This window comes from Carcharodon carcharias, chromosome 31 (assembly GCF_017639515.1).
Source record: "Carcharodon carcharias isolate sCarCar2 chromosome 31, sCarCar2.pri, whole genome shotgun sequence".
Classification (NCBI taxonomy): Eukaryota; Metazoa; Chordata; class Chondrichthyes; order Lamniformes; family Lamnidae; genus Carcharodon; species Carcharodon carcharias.
The window spans coordinates 18529801-18548006 of NC_054497.1; the positions used below are offsets into that span (position 1 = coordinate 18529801).

General features: G+C 46.1%; 1 protein-coding gene across 1 annotated transcript in view; it reads left to right on the forward strand.

The window, feature by feature from the left end:
• Positions 1-18206, forward strand: part of LOC121271597 (glutamate receptor ionotropic, NMDA 2B-like) — a 668674-nt gene that overhangs the window by 65309 nt on the left and 585159 nt on the right. Inside the window, exon 3 of the mRNA XM_041177632.1 lies at positions 11688-12286. Coding sequence (XP_041033566.1) covers positions 11688-12286 — 599 coding nt within the window. The remainder of the gene's footprint in view (positions 1-11687; positions 12287-18206) is intronic.

Below are 18206 nucleotides of genomic sequence, written 5' to 3' on the forward strand. Positions count from 1 at the left end.
CCCCCTTGACCCTTGTCTATCTTCCAACCGCCTTCAGGGATTTGTGGACACACACCTCAAGGTCCCCCTGTTCCTCTAGTCTTCTCAAAGTCACACCATTTATTGTGTATTCCCTTACCTTGTTAGCATTTTCCAAATGCATTACCTCACACTTCTCCGGATTGGACTCCATTTGCCGTTGCTCCGCCCACCTGACTAGTCCATTGATATCTTTCTGTCGTTCTACTTTTTTTTCATTATTAGCCGTTTGCCCAATTTTTGTATCATCTGCAAACTCCTTAATCATACCCCCTACATTCAAATCATTAAAAATGCCACAAAAAACAAGGGAGTTTGTAATTAGCACCACGGGGCGTCACAACAGCCTTTGGGTCACGAAGGTACCTTTAACCATGACCCGAAGTTCCTTGCTTCTGAACCATGTGGGACCTTATTCAAAGCCTTACTAAATTAGTGACCCTCCCGATCATAGTGCTCTCGGCCTCAAGCTCTGCCTGTCATACTCCCTAGGTGCCACCCTTCTTCTGCCCTCTGCTTCTGCGCCCAGTTACCCCATTTGGATGCCATTTGGCTGATGTTTGGGAGAGAGGCTGTGGGATGGGGTGGTCTGGGGGGGGCGCGGGGGGGTGTTGTTGATGACATTTACAATGAATGAAGCACTGATGGGACTGAAGCCGAGAGACCTAGGAGAGCGTCATATTCCTCTACTTCCCCTGGTACGGCTTTCGGAAAAAGAGGAGTTTAGAGTTGGTTGCTGAGCAGTAGAATTCACATGTGCCTTTCAAAGGAAGGTGTTACACTAGGATTTCTCGTTCTCCGAAAGGTGATGGGGAACACAATGGGGCATCTCTCTTCTCTGTCTTTGCCCTTCTCAGTGAAAACCTTGTTAGTGTCTGGCTGTGAGTCGGGGGGCGGGGGGGGGGTGTGACAGTAAGACCGGGTCATGCTAATTTCCTCTCATTGCCCTCTGATATGTTGCTACTGTAGCGAGAGTTCATTAACGTGCCTGTCCTTGCTACTAATAACAGATCTGTGTGGGAGTTGGGAACTTGTGTTCATCTCTCTCACAATTCTGCACGAATTGATCTCCTGGCAACAAGAAGACCAGCTTACATTTACATAGTTTAACATAATTAAATGCTCCAAGTTGTTTCACTGAAGCATTATAAAACCCACTATCACACTGAGCCACATAAGGTGATAGTGGGCCCGATTCTCACAGAGTCAGCAGGACTCAGGAGCTATTTAAAATACCAGGATTCCGGAATTCCCCACCCCTATTCCCGGCACCTCAAATTTTCACTGGCACGGGATAAGGCCGCAAGTAACCAGCCCAGAACCTGCACTCCCGACCTGGCCAACTTATTGTGGGGATAGGCATCTCCTAGCACACCTCACCCCCACCCCCGCAATTTTTGTGGAGTTGGGCCAGTTCTCCATGACTTGTGCTTCATGGGTCTCGGAGGAGTTGTGAACCATAATCTGTATTTGGGAACATCTTGAAAGGTAACTTCAAAACGTTTTACTCATAACCCCAATGCCCTCTTCATGCAAACTCATGACCCCCACACCCCCACCCCCAATGGCCCTTTATAGCCCCCATGCTAACTCAGTGCCAACTCATGCCCTGCTACCCACCCCCATGGGCCCTTATAACCCCATGTGAACTTAATGCCAACTCATGTCCCCACTCTCTCCCAATGGCTCCTCATATCCTTCATGCCAACTCATGGTCCTTCCATGCCCATTCACCTAGTGTATGCTCTGTATGCAATCAGTGAACCCTATAGTTAACCTATAGAATGTGTGAAACTGCTTAGAAAAAAACACCCATTCATAACTTTTTGAAGAAAAAACCCCATTGTTCCTACAACCCAATAAAAGTGTCAATCGAACAGGCCATTAAAGTATCAATAAAAGAAGCTTTGAGCACTTGACACCTCTTAACATTGTGCAAATAAATATTGAGGCATTGACAAAAGATAGAGCCCAAACTCTTAAGAAAAGATTATGTGAGTTTACAAAGATGCAGAGAAGTGTTGACTTTGCTTGAATGAAATCTCTCTGAGATTATAATAAACCACATTTCTGTGATCTCTTTTGTCAATGTCTCAATATTAAGAAGTGTCAAGGGCTCAAAACTTCTGTTATTGATACTTTAATGGCCTGTTCGATTGACACTTTTATAGGGTTGTGAATGGGTTTTTTTTATAAGTAGTTTCATACAAGCCATTGTCATTTTATGTTTCATTGGTTCTATACATGGTGTATACTGGTTGAATGGGCATGAGTTGGCATGGAGATTATGGGAGGCCATTAGGGTTGGTGGTAAATTGGCATTGAGCTTGCATGGGTGCTATAAGGTGCTATGCTGATGGGTGGGGGCATAAGTTGGCATGGAGATGGCATGAGGAGTGGGTGGTGGGATGATGGGGTGTGAAAGGTGAGGGCAAGGAGGGCTAAAATGTAACCGAACAACTGGGGTGAAATCCTAGAGAAGCGAGGCGGGCCTTTTAATTAGGCTGCTTCGTCACTTAGCTGCTCCTGTGGCTGCCTTCAACCTGTTTCCAAGGGCAGCAGGCCCTCCTTTACCCTGGTCCCACTTCGCTGGAGTGAAAATAGTATGTAAAGGAGCATTTTATACCCAGGTCAGTCCACCCAATTGGGAAACTTCCCGACTCGAGCTACCCACCTCGGTAGCGAAAATCCAGCCCAATAGGTCAGATGAACGAAAGCTGAGTCAAAGAGGTAAGTTTTGTCTTCAAAGAGGACAGTGAAGTAGAGAGGCGGAGAGGGAATTCCAGAGCTTAGGGCCTCAGAAACTGAAGGTGCAGCCAGCAATGACGAGGTGATTAAAATTGGGGGTGCTTAAGAGGCAATAATTAGAAGATCACCACGGGAAGGGCAATAGCAAGCAAACCTATCATCTTTTTTTCTGATTGATAATTGGAATCGGAGTCAGAGCCACTAGAAAAACACTTGCCATTGCTACCAGTCTGGCTCATCAGTTTACTTGTCTCTGTTCCTTTCATTCCACTTTGCCAACTAAAGTTAAGCATCACTCACTGCTCATTTTCTGTTCATTGTTTTTGATGAGTGATGACTCGCTCCAGGTCCACTCAACATTGCAGGATGAAGTGAAGCTGTCACCTCCTCCCTGGCTCCCACAAGATGAATGGCTGACTTTGTGAGCCCAATAAGCTGTTTGCCAACTCTCAGTGCTTCCCGTGGTGTCTCTCATCAGAGCTGCCTGGCAGCTAGTTAAGTTGAAGATTTATTCACTGCCCTTCATGGATCTAACCAAGGAAGGGCCTTCCCACTGTCGAATGCATAGTAATCAAATATTCATGGGGAGCATGTGAACGATCAGTCTTCAGATTGGCAATCTGCTAAATAAAGGCAACAAAATGATAACTAATTGAAAGAAAATTGATTCCAGGGCATTGATTTCAATGGGATTTCTTGTTGAAAATATTCTGAACTGTTCCACGCCCCCTTGAGCTACCTCTCAATGTCTGTTGGATGAGGCATTGCAGCGAGGCCCAGTTTTTGCCCCTGTATGTGGCTGGCAATGATCCCGGCACTATTTCGAAGAAGAGCGGGGGAGTCCTCCCCGGTGTCCTGACCCATACTTGTCCCTCTGCCAACACCTAAAACAAGACTATCTCATCGTTATCACATTGCTGTTGGTGGGAGCTTGCTGTGCACAAACCCCCCAAACATCATCATGATGCGTATGCTTCGGAAATATTTCATTGTCTGAGGGCTCTCCTGAGGTTACAGAAGGTTCTATATAAGCCCAGGCTCTTTCAGTTCCTTCTTAACCATTTACCTGGTATGGCAAGCACCATGATCCATGTCGAATTCAGATGACTCACCCACAGAGAGGGGCTGCCCTTCTTTCTCGGTTTTGATCCTGAGCTTTAATTGTGGCACAGCGATTTGGACACCCACAGCATGAGACAATTGACCTGGAACCTGCTTCAAAATGCCCATACCCACTTCCTGTTCTCCCCTTACATTGCTCATATTTGTAATAATTAATCTGACCAAGGTCGTCATGTTATGCCAACCTACCCCTTTCAAACTCAGGTGTTCCCTGGGAAGGTGGGGAAGCGGGCAAAATCACTCCCGAGGTCATTGAGAGTTTAATTGCTCTGTGGTGAAAGGAAATTTGGAGACTGCCACGTCCTTGTCAGTTTTGATTTTCTTCCTTTTATACATTTAACCTTGAGGTGAAATGGGTCCAGAGCAACAGTGCATTACTTCTACCTTTTTAGCGCGTCTGATTTCCTTTTTCATTGAATGCCCAAGAACAATTCTGCCCTCTGCATCCAAAGGGATAATGGGAAACTCAATCTTTATATGAATAGCTAAAAGATTTTTAACTCCTTCAGAGGCCTTAGACCATCAGGAATGGTTACGAGGAAAGATTAGATAGGCTGGAAGTGTGTTCTTGAAGCTCGGGGGGGGGATTTAATGGGAGTATACAAAATTATGAGGGGCTTAGATAGAGTGGATAGGAAGGGCTTATTTCCTTTAGCAGAGAGGTCAATGACTGGTGGGTGGGGGGTTGGGGGGGGTGCGGGGTGTGGGGGGATGGGGGGGGTACGGGACATAGATTTATAGGAATTGGCAGAAAGATTAGAGGGGAGTTGAGGGATCTGGGTGTCCTAGTGCATGAATCGCAAAAGGTTAGTATGCAGGTGCAGCAAGTAGTTAGCAAAGCTAATAGAATGTTATTGTTTATTGTGAGGAGAACTGAATACAAAAGTAGGGAGGTTATGCTTCAGTTATACAGGGAGTTGGGGAGACCACATCTGGAGTACTGTGCACAGTATTGGTCTCCTTATTTAAGGGAAGATATAAATGCATTGGCAGCAGTTCAGAGAAGGTTTACCCGATTAATACCTGGAATGGGTGGGTTGTCTTATGAGGAAAGGTTGGACAGGTTAGGCTTGTATCCACTGGAGTTTAGAAGAGTAAGAGGCAACTTGATTAAAACATATAAGACCCTGAGGGGTCTTGACAGGGTGGATGTGGAGAGGTTGTTTCCTCTTATGAAAGAATCTAGAACTAGCGGTCAATATTTAAAAATAAGGGCTCGCTTATTTAAGACAGAGATGAGGATTTTATTTTTCTCTCAGAGGGTTGTGAGACTTTGGAATTCTCTTCCTCAAAAGGTGGCTGAGACAGAGTCCTTGAATATATTTAAGGCAGAATTAGGCAGATTCTTGATAAGCAAGGGGATGAAAGGTTATCAGGGATAGGCAGGAATGTGATGTTGAGGTTAAAATTAGATCAGCCATGATCTTATTGAATGGCAGAGCAGGCTCGAGGGGCTGAGTGGCCTACTCCTGCTCCTAATTCATATGTTTGTATTTTTATTCCACACAGTGGGTGAAGGGGGTCTGAAACCCACTGCCTGAAAGGGTGGTAGAGGCAGAAACCCTCATCACATTTTTGGTTATGGCACTCAAAGCGCTGTAACCTACAAGGCTACAGACCAGGAGCTGGAAAGTGGTCAGGCTGGATATCTCTTCCTCGTTAAGAGCAAACAAGATGGGCCAAATAGCCTCCTTCTGTGCTGTAAATTCCTATGATTCAATCCCACCGTAAGGTAAGAATGCTACAATTGGTCTCAGTACTCCAATGTTAGCAGAAGAAAATTGAACAAGGCTTCTGATCACTATCCAGTTACCCTTTGTCTGTCGTGCATGTGAGAGAGACCATTGGGTGGGAATATTATTGCACTCAGCTTTTCCTATCCACCTGGCGCTCAGGCCTGGGCGTGGGTGTGGGATGGGGTGATGTGGTTTGGTGGGGATTTGAGGCAGGACCTTTACCTGCTACCGCAACATGACCCCAGCAGACTTCGTCAAAGGCTGTTCACTTCTGTGAGGCTCGTCGACATAGCTGACTTGTGACCTTGATGATTGTGAGACTGAGGAAGTAATTGTCCTGATCATAAGCTCAATTTTTAAAAAATCGCTTCTGAGATTTGAGAATCATGGGCAAGGCCAGCATTTTATGTCCATCCCTAACTACCCTAGAAAAGGTATTGGTAAGCCACTTTCTTGAACCGCTGCAGTCTTGTGGTACACCCACAGTGTTTTTAGGAAGGGAATTCTAGGATTTGACCCAGCGACAGTGAAGGAACGGGGATGTATTTCCAAGTCAGGATGGTGGGTGACGTGGAGGGGAACCTGCAAGTGGTGGTGTTCCCATGTATCTGGTCCCCTTGTCCTTTGAGGTGGTAGAAAGGTCACAGGTTTGGAAGTTGCTGTCGAAGGAGCCTTGGTGAGTTCCTGCAGTGCATCTTGTAGATGGTGCACACAGCTGTCACTGTGCGTTGGTGGTGGAGGGAGTGAATGTTTGTGGATGGGCTGCTTTGTCTTGGATGGTGTCGAGCTTCTTGAGTGTTGTTGGAATTGCAGACATCCAGGAAAGTGGAGAGCATTCCATCGCACTCCTGACTTGTGCCTTGTAGATGGTGGACAGGCTTTGGGGAGTCAGGAGGTGAGTTATTCACCACAAAATTCCCAGATTCTGACCTGCTCCTGTAACCACAGTATTTATATGGGTGGCCCAGTTAAGTTTCTGGTCAATGGTGACCGTCAGGTTGTTGATGGTGGAGGATTCAGTGATGATGACCTGGATTTTCATGGAGTTGGGATAACTCGAGAGCCCTTTAAACAGGATGTGCGGTGCCCGATTCCAGGGTTCCCGACCCCATTCCTGAGCTGTCTGATTTTCAGGAGTGCCTTTAAAGGGCACTGGCATGTTCCTGTCACTCCCGCCTTGGCCAGCTCCATTGCGGAGATAAGCATGTCCTACTCCGCTTCAATTTGCATGGAGTCGGCCGGCTTTTTAAACAGCCGAGGTTCATGGTCCCTCAGACGAGCCGTGAACCATGGGCCAGAATGTTCCCGGAAGTGCACTAAGTGCAGTGGCGGGTGTGGGAAAAGGCATTTTACCCACCGGCCACAATGCTGGATTTTTGCACTGGATCATCCGCTTCCTGCCTCATTAGTTATGCAGACACAGGGAACATGTAGGGTGGGCGGCCTCTGAATCTCCCCCCACGCCGATACCCCACTGCTTCCTCACTCTGGATGCCACATTTAAACTCCAGCTGCGCACACAGTTCTCAATGCTTGCAGCCCCAGGACTGCTCCAGTGAAGACATGGCCTCCAAAGCCAAGAAGGCTTCAGTGACCCCGTCACTGGACTGCCTTTTGGAGGCTCGCCATGATGCTCTTCACCCCCCACTCTGGCTGTCGGAGGTGCAGCAGTCTCACCGCTCCGGCTTGGGAGGCGGTGGCAGTGGTGGTCGGTGCCAACGCTGCACAGGAGAGGTCGGCCATCCAGTGCAGAAAGAGGATGAATGATCTCATCTGTGCCGCCAGGGTAAGTCAACCATCTCATCACTCTAAACTCACACACTCACACAAGCCCATCACACATTTACTGGCATCTCTCTCACTGCCAGCTCAAGGGGCATCACCACCCACTCTGTTACACACACACACACACACACACACACACACACACACACACACACACACACACACACACACACACACACACACACACCCTCACATCTCCATCTGGCCTCATCTCCTCTGGAGACTGCCTCCTCAGCCCTCACCATCTTGAGGCCACTTGCGCAGATCAACATGTGCCCCACACATATACCCTGGGATACTCCCCTTCCTCAGCACAGCCCTCATCCTGCAGTCTCTCCGTTTCCCTGGGGCCACTTCTCCCCCTCCCCCAAGCAAGACCTTGCCCTGCAGCCATTGAAAAGCCATCCCCACCTTACTGGCTGGTCTGGTAGGTAGGGTCCTGCCCTTGAGCCCCCTAAAAGTGATGCAGTGCTACCTGTGAAGCCTGGCGCTGATGCCCACGTGTGCTGCCTGAGGCAAGGTAGGTAAACAAACCTCGAAGTCCCGAGCGAAGTGCAGCTTTCCAGGTGCATGTCGCTTATGTACAGTTGTGAAACATGTTGGCGTGATCATCCCATCACTCTAAACTCATGCACACGCAAGCCCATCACACATTTACTGGCATTCACTCACTGCTAGCTCAAGGGACATCACCACTCACTCTGCTACACATACCCTCACATCTCCATCTGGCCATGATCAAGTGTCGGCGGGGGTGGGGGGGTGGGGGGCAGAAAGAGTCAATTACCAGGGGAGGGATGGGGGGGGGGCGCAGAAAGAGTCAATTACTAAGGGACATAGATTTAAGGTGAGAGGAGAAAACGATAGAGGAGATGTGCAGGGCAAGTTTTTTACGCAGAGGGTAGTGAGTGTCTGGAATTCGCTGCCAGAGGAGATGGTGGAAGCAGGTACGATAGTGGTGTTTAAGAGGCAGCTTGACAAATACATGAATAGGATGGGAATAGAGGGATACGGACCCCGGAAGTGCAAAACGTTTTAGTTTAACAGGCAATATGACCAGCACAGGCTTGGAGGGCCGAAAGGCCTGTTCCTGTGCTTACTTTTCTTTGTTCTTTGTTCTTTGTTATTTGATTCCAGCGAGCAGGGCTTATAATGAGATTCTAATGTATTGAAATCAGCTTCCCGACATGCAGCGGTGGGAAATGCAGCCTGTCATTGATGAGTGGAGCGGACGATCCACAAACCGGTTTTATGACGACGTGAAACCAATTTTTGCAATTTCCTGATACTTTCTGCTCCTGGTCACTGAGATGCCTGCCACATGTGGGAGTGGAAAATCCCAGTTACAGTCTGCATGAGGAGACCTTTTGAAAAGTAAATTCAAAAGGTACTCCTTAGACCCCCTATGCTAAGCTATTCCGCCCCATTCACCCACCGTGGCCCCCTCATACACCCAGTGCCAAGCTCTGCCCTTCCACCCACCCCCAGGTACCTCCAATGTCGAGCTATTCCACGCCCATTGACCCACTACTCACTGAATAGAACCAATGAACCAAAATTACAGTATGGTGTGTAAAAAAAAAGTTTTAAAAAGAATAATTCATTCATTCATAACTTTCTACTATGTGAAAAAGGAAACATCACACGAAGACAATACAAGTGTCAATCATTCAGTCGTTTTTCAAGTATCAACAACAAAAACCACCAGCGCTTGAAATCACATAACCTTTTTTACATAAACATTGTGAAATTGACTGCAGAGATCAGAGAGCCTGAGCTGTCAGTCAAGAAATTACTTTTTTCTGGGGTAGGTGATGGTTGACTGGATTCTCAACCAAGTCTCATTATTTATGCTTGGCTGAGAGCCCAGGCAACCATTACTCTTGTTGAAACACCAGAGCAAACATTGCTTGATTGGCAGCTCAGGCTCCCTGATCTCTGCGGTCAGTTTCATAATGTTTATTTACACAAGGCTAAGTGGTTACACAGGATTAGGTTTTTATTATTGATACTTTAAAGGGTCTGGATGATTGACACTTTTGTTGCCTTTGAGTTAATTTATTTTAACGCAGTAGAAAGTTACGAATGAATTATTTTTTAACAAAGGGTTTTTTTTACACATTGTACTGTTGCTATACAGTTCATTGGTTCTATACATTGTACAGTGGGTCAATGGGTATGAAAGTGTCATGGCTAGGCACTGGGGTATGGGAGCCATGAGGTGTGGGTGGAAGGACAGAGCTTGGCATTGGGGAAATGAGGGACCATGGGGGTGAGTGAGGGGTGTGGGGTGGCATAGATGGGGCATGGGGAGTGTGTGCGGTGTGAAGGGTGAGGGCTGGCCGGCCTTCGTGTTTTCATTTTAACGGCCCAGCACTGAGGAGGGCCTTTTAAACAGCCCCTGTGGCTGTCTCCAAACTTTTCCAAGGGTCAGCTGGCCTGACTTCAGCCTGCACCTGCCTCCCGGCAATGAAGATCGCCCCTCACGGGCACTTTCTCCTGAGGTAGGTGAGCTGAGCCGGGAATTTTCCTGTCCCCTAATGCCGGCCTCAAGGATGAAAATTCAGGCCGATAATGCTGTTGAACATCAAGGGGTGGTGAGGCAAAAGCTAAATACTGTGGATGCTGGAAATCTAGAACAAAAACAAAAATACCTGGAAAAACTCAGTGGGTCTGACAGCATCTGCAGAGAGGGATACAGTTGATGTTTCGAGTCCGAATGACTCTTCATCAGGCGTTTGGCCTAATCGTGGTCCCTTTGTATGTAGGGCAAGCTCCTGGCAAGCCTCCCATCACAAAGTCGGGGTCCACCACTCCCAACATGAGAATTCCACAAGGGGAATCATCGCTGCCGACTGTGCTGTCAAAATTCTGTGACTCTGTAACTGCAGCAACCAAGGAAGTGATGTTCCCAATATGGAGACAGGGCATTTTAAGAGGGACATTTTAAAGTTATCCCAGGGCTGAGCTCAATCTACAGAAGATAAGGAAAAGGGCTTAATGGGGGGAGGAGGCAGACACTACAGACTGCATCCTGCTTTTGGTGATCCCTGGATACCTTGGTGGCAGACGGAGAGGGACGGTGGAGGACACTTGAGACCTCACTGTCCAGACTCAGCCATGAGGAATCGCTGCTGGGCTGAAGGAACGGATACAACTGCAGTGGTGTCACTACCACTTTGCTATGATCAACTGACTCAGCACAGACTGGGCGTCAAGAGTGCGATTTTCCTGCTTTGTTTGGTTCGACTACCCAATGGGCGCCGAGGGATAGTGACCGATGGAGCTGCTTAACGTCTATACGTGTAGCACTGTCTGTAAAGCCTCCAGTGAAGAACTGGAGTATATTCCTAGCTAATAATTTTGTGAAACAAAACGCAGAACGCTGCAGATGCTGGAAAACAGAAACAAAGCGGGTGTATTAAGAAGTCAGATTCTTTGGGTGGAGAGGACAGGGGAAGATTCAGGTTCACACCCTTCAGTAGAACTGGAAAATGAGAGATGAGCAGACACTGGGGCAGGAGTGGGGGGAAAGTAGTGACAGACACAAACAGGCAGTGAGCAGCAGTTGGAGGATTGTTGTTTGATATAACATGTTATCCCCAGCAATGGCTGGAAGCGTCTAAGAGATTTAAGTCATTAAAGAAACAAAGAATGAGTAAAACAAAAGCAAAACACTGCAGGTGCCGGAAACCTGAAATTAAATGCAGAAAGTGCTGAAAATGCTCAGCAGGTCTGACAGCGTCTGAGGAGAAAGACACGGAGGTTGGAATTTTACAGCTTTCCCCATCGCCGCTGTGGCGGGTTTAATGGTGGGCAGGAGGGGGGAGGGGGGGGGGGGTGGAATGTGAGTGGAGCCAAAAAATCGGTTTCCCGCTGGCATAAAACGAGGACAGGACACGTGCCAATCCGCTCACCCCTGCAAAAATGGTCGGGAAACCCCAGGCCCCGCATAACTCATGAGGCAATTCCCAACGCCCTCCGCAGCGGGAAACGCTCCCGGTTCCCACCTAAGCCATGGGACTTGGCCCCGGAAGGGAAAATTCCTCCCGGAGTTAACTTTTCAGGTCGATGCCCCTACGCCATGAAGGATGAGTGAATATCTGTGGCCGAGAGAGGCCAATGGACATGGGGGAGGAAAGGGAGGTGGTGGAAAATTGAGAGGTCATTGGGTTAGAAAATAAAACTGAAGGTGCCAGGAAAGTTCAATCGAACCATGGGTTCTAGAGGGCCTTAGAGCAGCTCAGCTCAGTAACTCTGCCCTGTTTTGTGTTGCAGGATGTCTCATCAATGTTCTTCCAATTTGGGCCATCGATTGAGCAGCAGGCCTCAGTGATGTTGAACGTTATGGAGGAGTATGACTGGTATATATTTTCTATTGTAACAAGCTACTTCCCTGGGTACCAGGAGTTTATCAATAAGATCCGAAGCACCATTGAAAACAGTTTTGTTGGCTGGGAGATGGAGGAGGTCATGTCTCTGGATGTTTCAACGGATGACGGGGAGTCCAAAATCCAAAACCAACTGAAGAAGCTTCAGAGTCCTGTCATCCTCCTCTTTTGTACCAAGGACGAGGCCACCTACATCTTTGAGGTGGCCGAGTCGGTTGGCCTCACAGGCTATGGCTACATCTGGATTGTGCCAAGTACAGTCACAGGGAACACGGATATTATTCTGCCAGAGTTCCCAACGGGACTCATTTCTGTTTCCTACGATGAATGGGATTATGGACTCCCGGCCAGGGTGAGGGACGGAGTGGCCATTATCACCACCGCTGCCTCAACCATGCTGGCTGAACGCAGGGAAATCATGGAACCCAAAACCAGCTGCTACAGTGTGCAGGAAAGAAGGGCTCATCAATCAAACACTTTGCACAGGTAGGACCTGATTCCGAGATTTTTTTTTTTGCTGTGGAATTTGCAAGTGTCAAAATTCATTATTGAATCGCAAGTGTTGAATTGTATTGTTGAGGTGCATTGTTGGTATGTGCAGGACAGACCATGCAAAAAGGTGGACGCACAGCTTCATAAAATATAATGTCAATGTATTTGCCTTTTCACAATGTCTGCACTTGTCCACTTGCTGCATTACTCTGCAATGTGCTGCAGGCCATTCCCTAATGTTTCCCTGAATCCTACAACACAGGCCCATCTCACAAGATGCCATTCAGCCCCTTCTCGGGATTGTAGGTGGTGAGTATCACTGGATTCCACTCACAGCACGTGTCACCACTTCTTCTGGCTATGGCTGGATTTCACCATCAGGTTTCCTCAGTGCGGACCTACCACAGGGAGCAGGGATGTCCTCACAACCAAAACTTAACGTTACATCTGTTCATTGAAGAAATATTGTGAATGTCATAATCTGTTTTCACCGTCATTTTTCAATGTAGGATAAGTGGCCTTTGAAACCCATATTTCATTCCTGCTCTTGGACCAACACTTACAAGCGACCCCATGAATCTGGATTCCCTCCGTCACAGCTTCCAGGGAACTGCTGTCTCCAGCAGGCCTTGCTTTAGGAATGGAAGCAAAATAGGAGGCCAATGGGAGAATGGAGATACGCAACTACACGAGAAATATACAACAAAGTTACAACACGGAAGTGGGACACTTGGCCCCAACAGTTTTTGTTAGCATTTATTCTCCATCTGAGAAGACAGTCTTGATCATGATTCCCAACTGTTCCATTGTCCCTTCAATCTCCCCGCTCTGGATTAATGGGGAGGGTTAGCAGCAGGAAGGGCAACCAGCTGTAAAACCAGCCGCCAAATCCAAAAATGGCAGTTGATATCAAGGTGCATGGGAAAAGCTGAAAGGGGAACCAACTAACCCTCCATTATCCCTTCAGTCCCCTTCCTTCATCCACCTGTCCAATCTAATCTCGAATGTTGACACTTCTGCCACTCGAGCCACTAACCCAGAAGTGAATTCCACAGCCTCACAGCTCTCTGTATGAAGACATTTCTCCTGTCCTCTGGCCTAAATCTCTTACACCTAATGTTGTACCTTATGGACCATCAATATCGGCTTCCTAGCTAACTCAAACAGTCCACTTCTATCTGTCTCAACCTTTAATGGTTTTTGATACTTCCAGCATTTCTATCCAATAATATCCATTGTTCTAATGAAGAAAAGACCCAACGTGTGTTTTTTTGTATGAAATTTCTTCAAACCAGGTAATATACCAGTGAGAATGCCCTTTACTTTCTCTGAATTGGAGCCCAATACTGAGCACACTACTCTGAGATCTTATTAAGGTTTTATATAGTGTATGTATGCTTTTCATACTTTTTAAGGTACAAGAGGTAAGAGTCAACAAAGATTGAAGCGCTTTTCTATTTAATTGGTTTTATTGATGTTTTGACATGTGAATTTGCAGGTAGAGATGCTTCCAACCTTATCCAGGATCAACGACGATCAAATCCTTTTCTGGGGATACGGAGAGGTTAATTCTTTACTGAGACTTCTCTGAGCGGCTTTTTGTTCTGTCTCCTAGGAATGACTATAGAATGGCTGTTTTGTACCTGGCAGAGCAGACTATTTATAGTTTCCCTTTCTCTCGTGGTTTGAGAAGACATCTGTCTTTGTTGTGGTTTGCTTATCTCTAACCTATCCTTCGAAACTATGGCAAATCCTGAAAGCAGCAGTAGCAGCAACACTTTGTCTCGTCCAACACTCCTACGCAATGCTGATAGCCATGGTTATCTTCTGAACGTGGTCAAGTTCAACCGTAGCCTAGCAAGCCTTATGATTTTGGTTTAACAATTCTGTGCTCTTTATTATGTTAACTAAATTCTGCTTTTTTTTTAGCTAAGTGTCCTCGGTTTCTAACTCAGTCATCTTAAAGGCAGTTATTAACACATTCATCTGCAAAAGTTCAAGTTCCTTCAATAGGTTCATTACCAAACTACTACATCTTGTGGAGAACCCTGGTAGAATGTGACAGAAAAGGTTTATTCCTTAATTTGAACTCATCTTAAGCTTCTCTGTGATGTGAATATCAATGTAGAGAACTTGCAACAGCTGAACATTAGGTTTACAAGACTGACAAACAGTTCAAACAATCCCTTGGCCTTAAAGCTGTGGTGAGGGCCGTTGCTTATATACTGATCAGATAAGTTAACTTCATTTGTTTTATTGCAGGATATTCTGGTGCTTTGTGGTTAACGTTCTGCACCTCAGTCCCTTTCTTCTGTGAAAAGTGAAATCCAATGGGTTGGCGTTTACCATGTGGAAACAAGTAGTTACACTGAGAGTGCAGTGGGATATGGGAGATTGCTGTAATTCAAAATGGCAGCTATATCATTCCATGCGAGTTTTGGAGTGATGGTTTAAGGTGTTTCTGAAGGAGAATGTGATTACTAAAGGCACAATTTGGGAGCAAGGCCCTGGAAATATTGCAATTGACTGTAATTTATCTTTAAAAAATTTAATTTTAAGTATGGATGTTGTGCATTGCTTGATTTTTCTTCCATATGTATGGTAATTATGAGTTTCTGAATGTGAACTCCCAGTGGGCAAGGTCCTGAGCCAAGAAGTAGATTTGAAAACTGGGCCTAGTGCTAATAACAAAATAAGCCCTGTAGGTTTGGCATACCGGGACCTGGTGCTGGCAAGTTTGGAGAAAGCATACTTTGTATTCACGGTTAGCACCAATGTGTTTCTGCTGCTGTTGAGCCAGGAACAGGCTTGAATTGCAGCCAAGGGGCCAGTGGTAATAACTATTTCAATTTATCGATGCCCTGCTCTAAATATGATTCTCTCTGGCTAAATCTGAAGAGGATCTGTTCAGTGATTCTGTGGCCTAATGGCGGAGTCCATACCCAGAATGCATTATGCATTAGAATCTGCCTTATCCGTTGTAAGGGTAGCCCATGGACAGCCGCGGAAGAAGCTTTGTGTATCGCAAGCAAGTCATATCACCCGTGCAGCAAGTATGCAATAATTGTACTAGCAGGTTAATAAAATATTTAGCAAGCAGTATTGGCTACAATATAAGATTACATTGTCGATGTGTTATAATAATAATGTATAAAACACATTTAGGCTTTCATTCTTTATATTTAATATTTATTACAGGCATCACAACTGACAAGTAGGTGAATACGCTTGGTGAATATGGCTTTTCCTCTTTAAACAGCCACTCCGTTGACAGAGAATAAGTCATCAATCAAAAGGAAGCATTAAATGCATTGAATATAGTTAGAATGTCAGGGGCAATGTTGCATTTCAAGAAGGGAATTTTGTAATTGGAGAGAAAGATTACATTTAATCATGAGTTGGGAGGGGGCTGATAGAAGGGGTAAACATTTCTCCAAGAGACTGCGAGTGGCTTTAATTATTAAGGTTTTTTTTCAAAGGACTGTACTTCATTCATAAAATTTGTAGAAGTATGTTACATAACAGTTGTAATTTGACATTACATAGAGTGCAATGCAGTTCAATTTCTTTCAATACAGTATGTGGCATTCTGAGGTGCCTCACTACACTTAAAATTACAGGTTATATTTACAAGATACCTTTCATGCCAAACATGCTGGTGCATAGAGCCCAATGGGTTTGACATGGGTGCAGCCCTGTGGTGTACAATGGTGGGAAGGCCTTAATGCATAAATTTGCCGGAATGTAGTAACAGTCACATTGGTGTTTTTAATGGTTGCTCCTGAACCCTCTCCTGACGGTGACTGGCTTAGTGAGAGATTGTTGTGGGACAGAGCACCTCCACCCCCAAAAGTACTGATTTGTCGATTTTCAAGGACAATTTAATGTTATGCTTTCCACCTTTAGAAATTGGGGTGTTAATCTCTTACTTTATTTTACTGATGCCCAGTTTGGTCTAGGCTGTAGGATTTCCTCTGGTTTAACAACATAAATCTGTCCAATTGGAGCTCACCTGCAATGAGACTCAGTTTCTACTTTCTAATAGCTCGATGGTCATGTGAGATTTGCAGTAATGGACATCGAATGTTAATCCTGCTCTGGATATCAGGGACAAATTAAGCATAACATTGAAATTGCATAGCCTGATTAACTGACAACACTGTTTCCCCGATTTTGGAAAAAATACCAAAGGGTTTTCACTCCTGTAATCAGTATGGGTGCCAAGCTGCTTGGGTTGCCTAGGAGCCTCCTGGATTGGAAGTTTGGTCTTCCAGAACCTGCTACGGGAAATCTGAAGGAGAACTACACCGTATTTGTGAATTGCGCTGATGTATTTTCATTTCTCGTGGCCACAATCGCAACCAGGCAGCTTTATATCGATAAGTAACTTAACTTATAGGTTCCCTGTTGCAAACTCGATTGTCCCTGACCAGACGCTTAATGTTAACAATTCAGTGATTGTGGATTCTAATGGCAGATGTCCCCATCCAGAATACCCACATGCTGGAACTTGCCCTATCTAATCTAGTGGACCCTTTGCCTGTCCAAGAAACATGCACTTCCCACAAAGAATCAAGCCATTTGGCTCATCGTTTCTGGCTTTTTACAGGGGTAACTTAGCTGCTCCTACAACCATGTCCTTGCACTGTAACCCTGTCATCCTTTTTCTCACAAATGTTTAATTCCCCTTCGCAAAGCCACACTTAAATTATCCTTGCACCTCACTCTCCAGCAGTGCATTCCAGATCCTAAACACTCGCTGGGTAAAAAGGTTTTTCCTCATGTTGCCTTTGGTTTGTTTGTCAAAGCTGTGTCCTCTGTTCCTCAACACTTTTGCCAACGGGAATGGTTTCTCCCTATCTGCTGTGTCTGGAACCCTCATGATTTTCCTCTCAAGCTTCTCCACGAAGAACAGCCCCAGCTTCTCCAATCTATCCATGCATGCCTCATCCCTGAAATCATTATTGCGAATCCTTTCTTCCTCTTCTCTAAAGTTTTCATATCCTTCCTACAGTGCCCAGAGTTGGGCACAATACTGCAGCTGAGGTCAACCCAGTGTTTTCTAAAGGTTCATCATACTTGCCCTTGTGCTGAACGCCCCTATCTATAAACACCAGGATCCAGAATGTTTTTCCAACTACTTTCTCTACCTGCCCTGATTTGTGTACCTGTACCCCCAGCTTCCCTGCTCCTGCAACCTCCCCCATAGAATTGTACCCTTGATTTTATATTGCTTCCCCCCATTCCTCTTATTAAAATGTGTCAATTCACACTTCTCAGCATTAATTTCATCTGCCTGTTCCATGATCCTGTTTATGTCCTTTTCAAGTCTACCACTGTCCTCCTCACAGTTCACAGTACCTCTGAGTTTTGTACCAAATGCAAATTTTGAAATTGTGCCTTGTACACCCAAGTCTAGGGGGAGAATTTTCCCCTCGTTGGGAGGGGTTGTTCGGGAGTGGGCGCACAGCCGATTGCCACCCCCGATCAGCTGGGCGCCGCCATTTTATGTGGGGGAGGGGGCTAATTAAGGCCTGCCCAGCGTGATGTTCACCCGGTAGTGCTGTGCGCTCCCTGTGCGGGTGGGGGGAGTAGGCTGAGTCAGGGCCAGCGCTCTTTCACGCATGCGCACGATAGAGTGTAGAAATTTCCCTGAGGCACAGAGCTGCCTCAGGGAGATTAGTTTGATCTTTAAAAATTTTAATAATGGGAAAAAAAAAATTGAGACCTGTCCCCTCATGAGATAGCATCACGTGAGCTGGGACATGTCTATAAATTTTATTAAAAATTTTTATTGATGTTTTAAACCCTTCATGAAACCTCATCCCGCCCATGGATGAGGTTTCATGATAAATGCGAAGGCCGCCTGGGCTCTTCACCTGCCCTTAAGGTTGGACAGACAGCTCCGTTAATT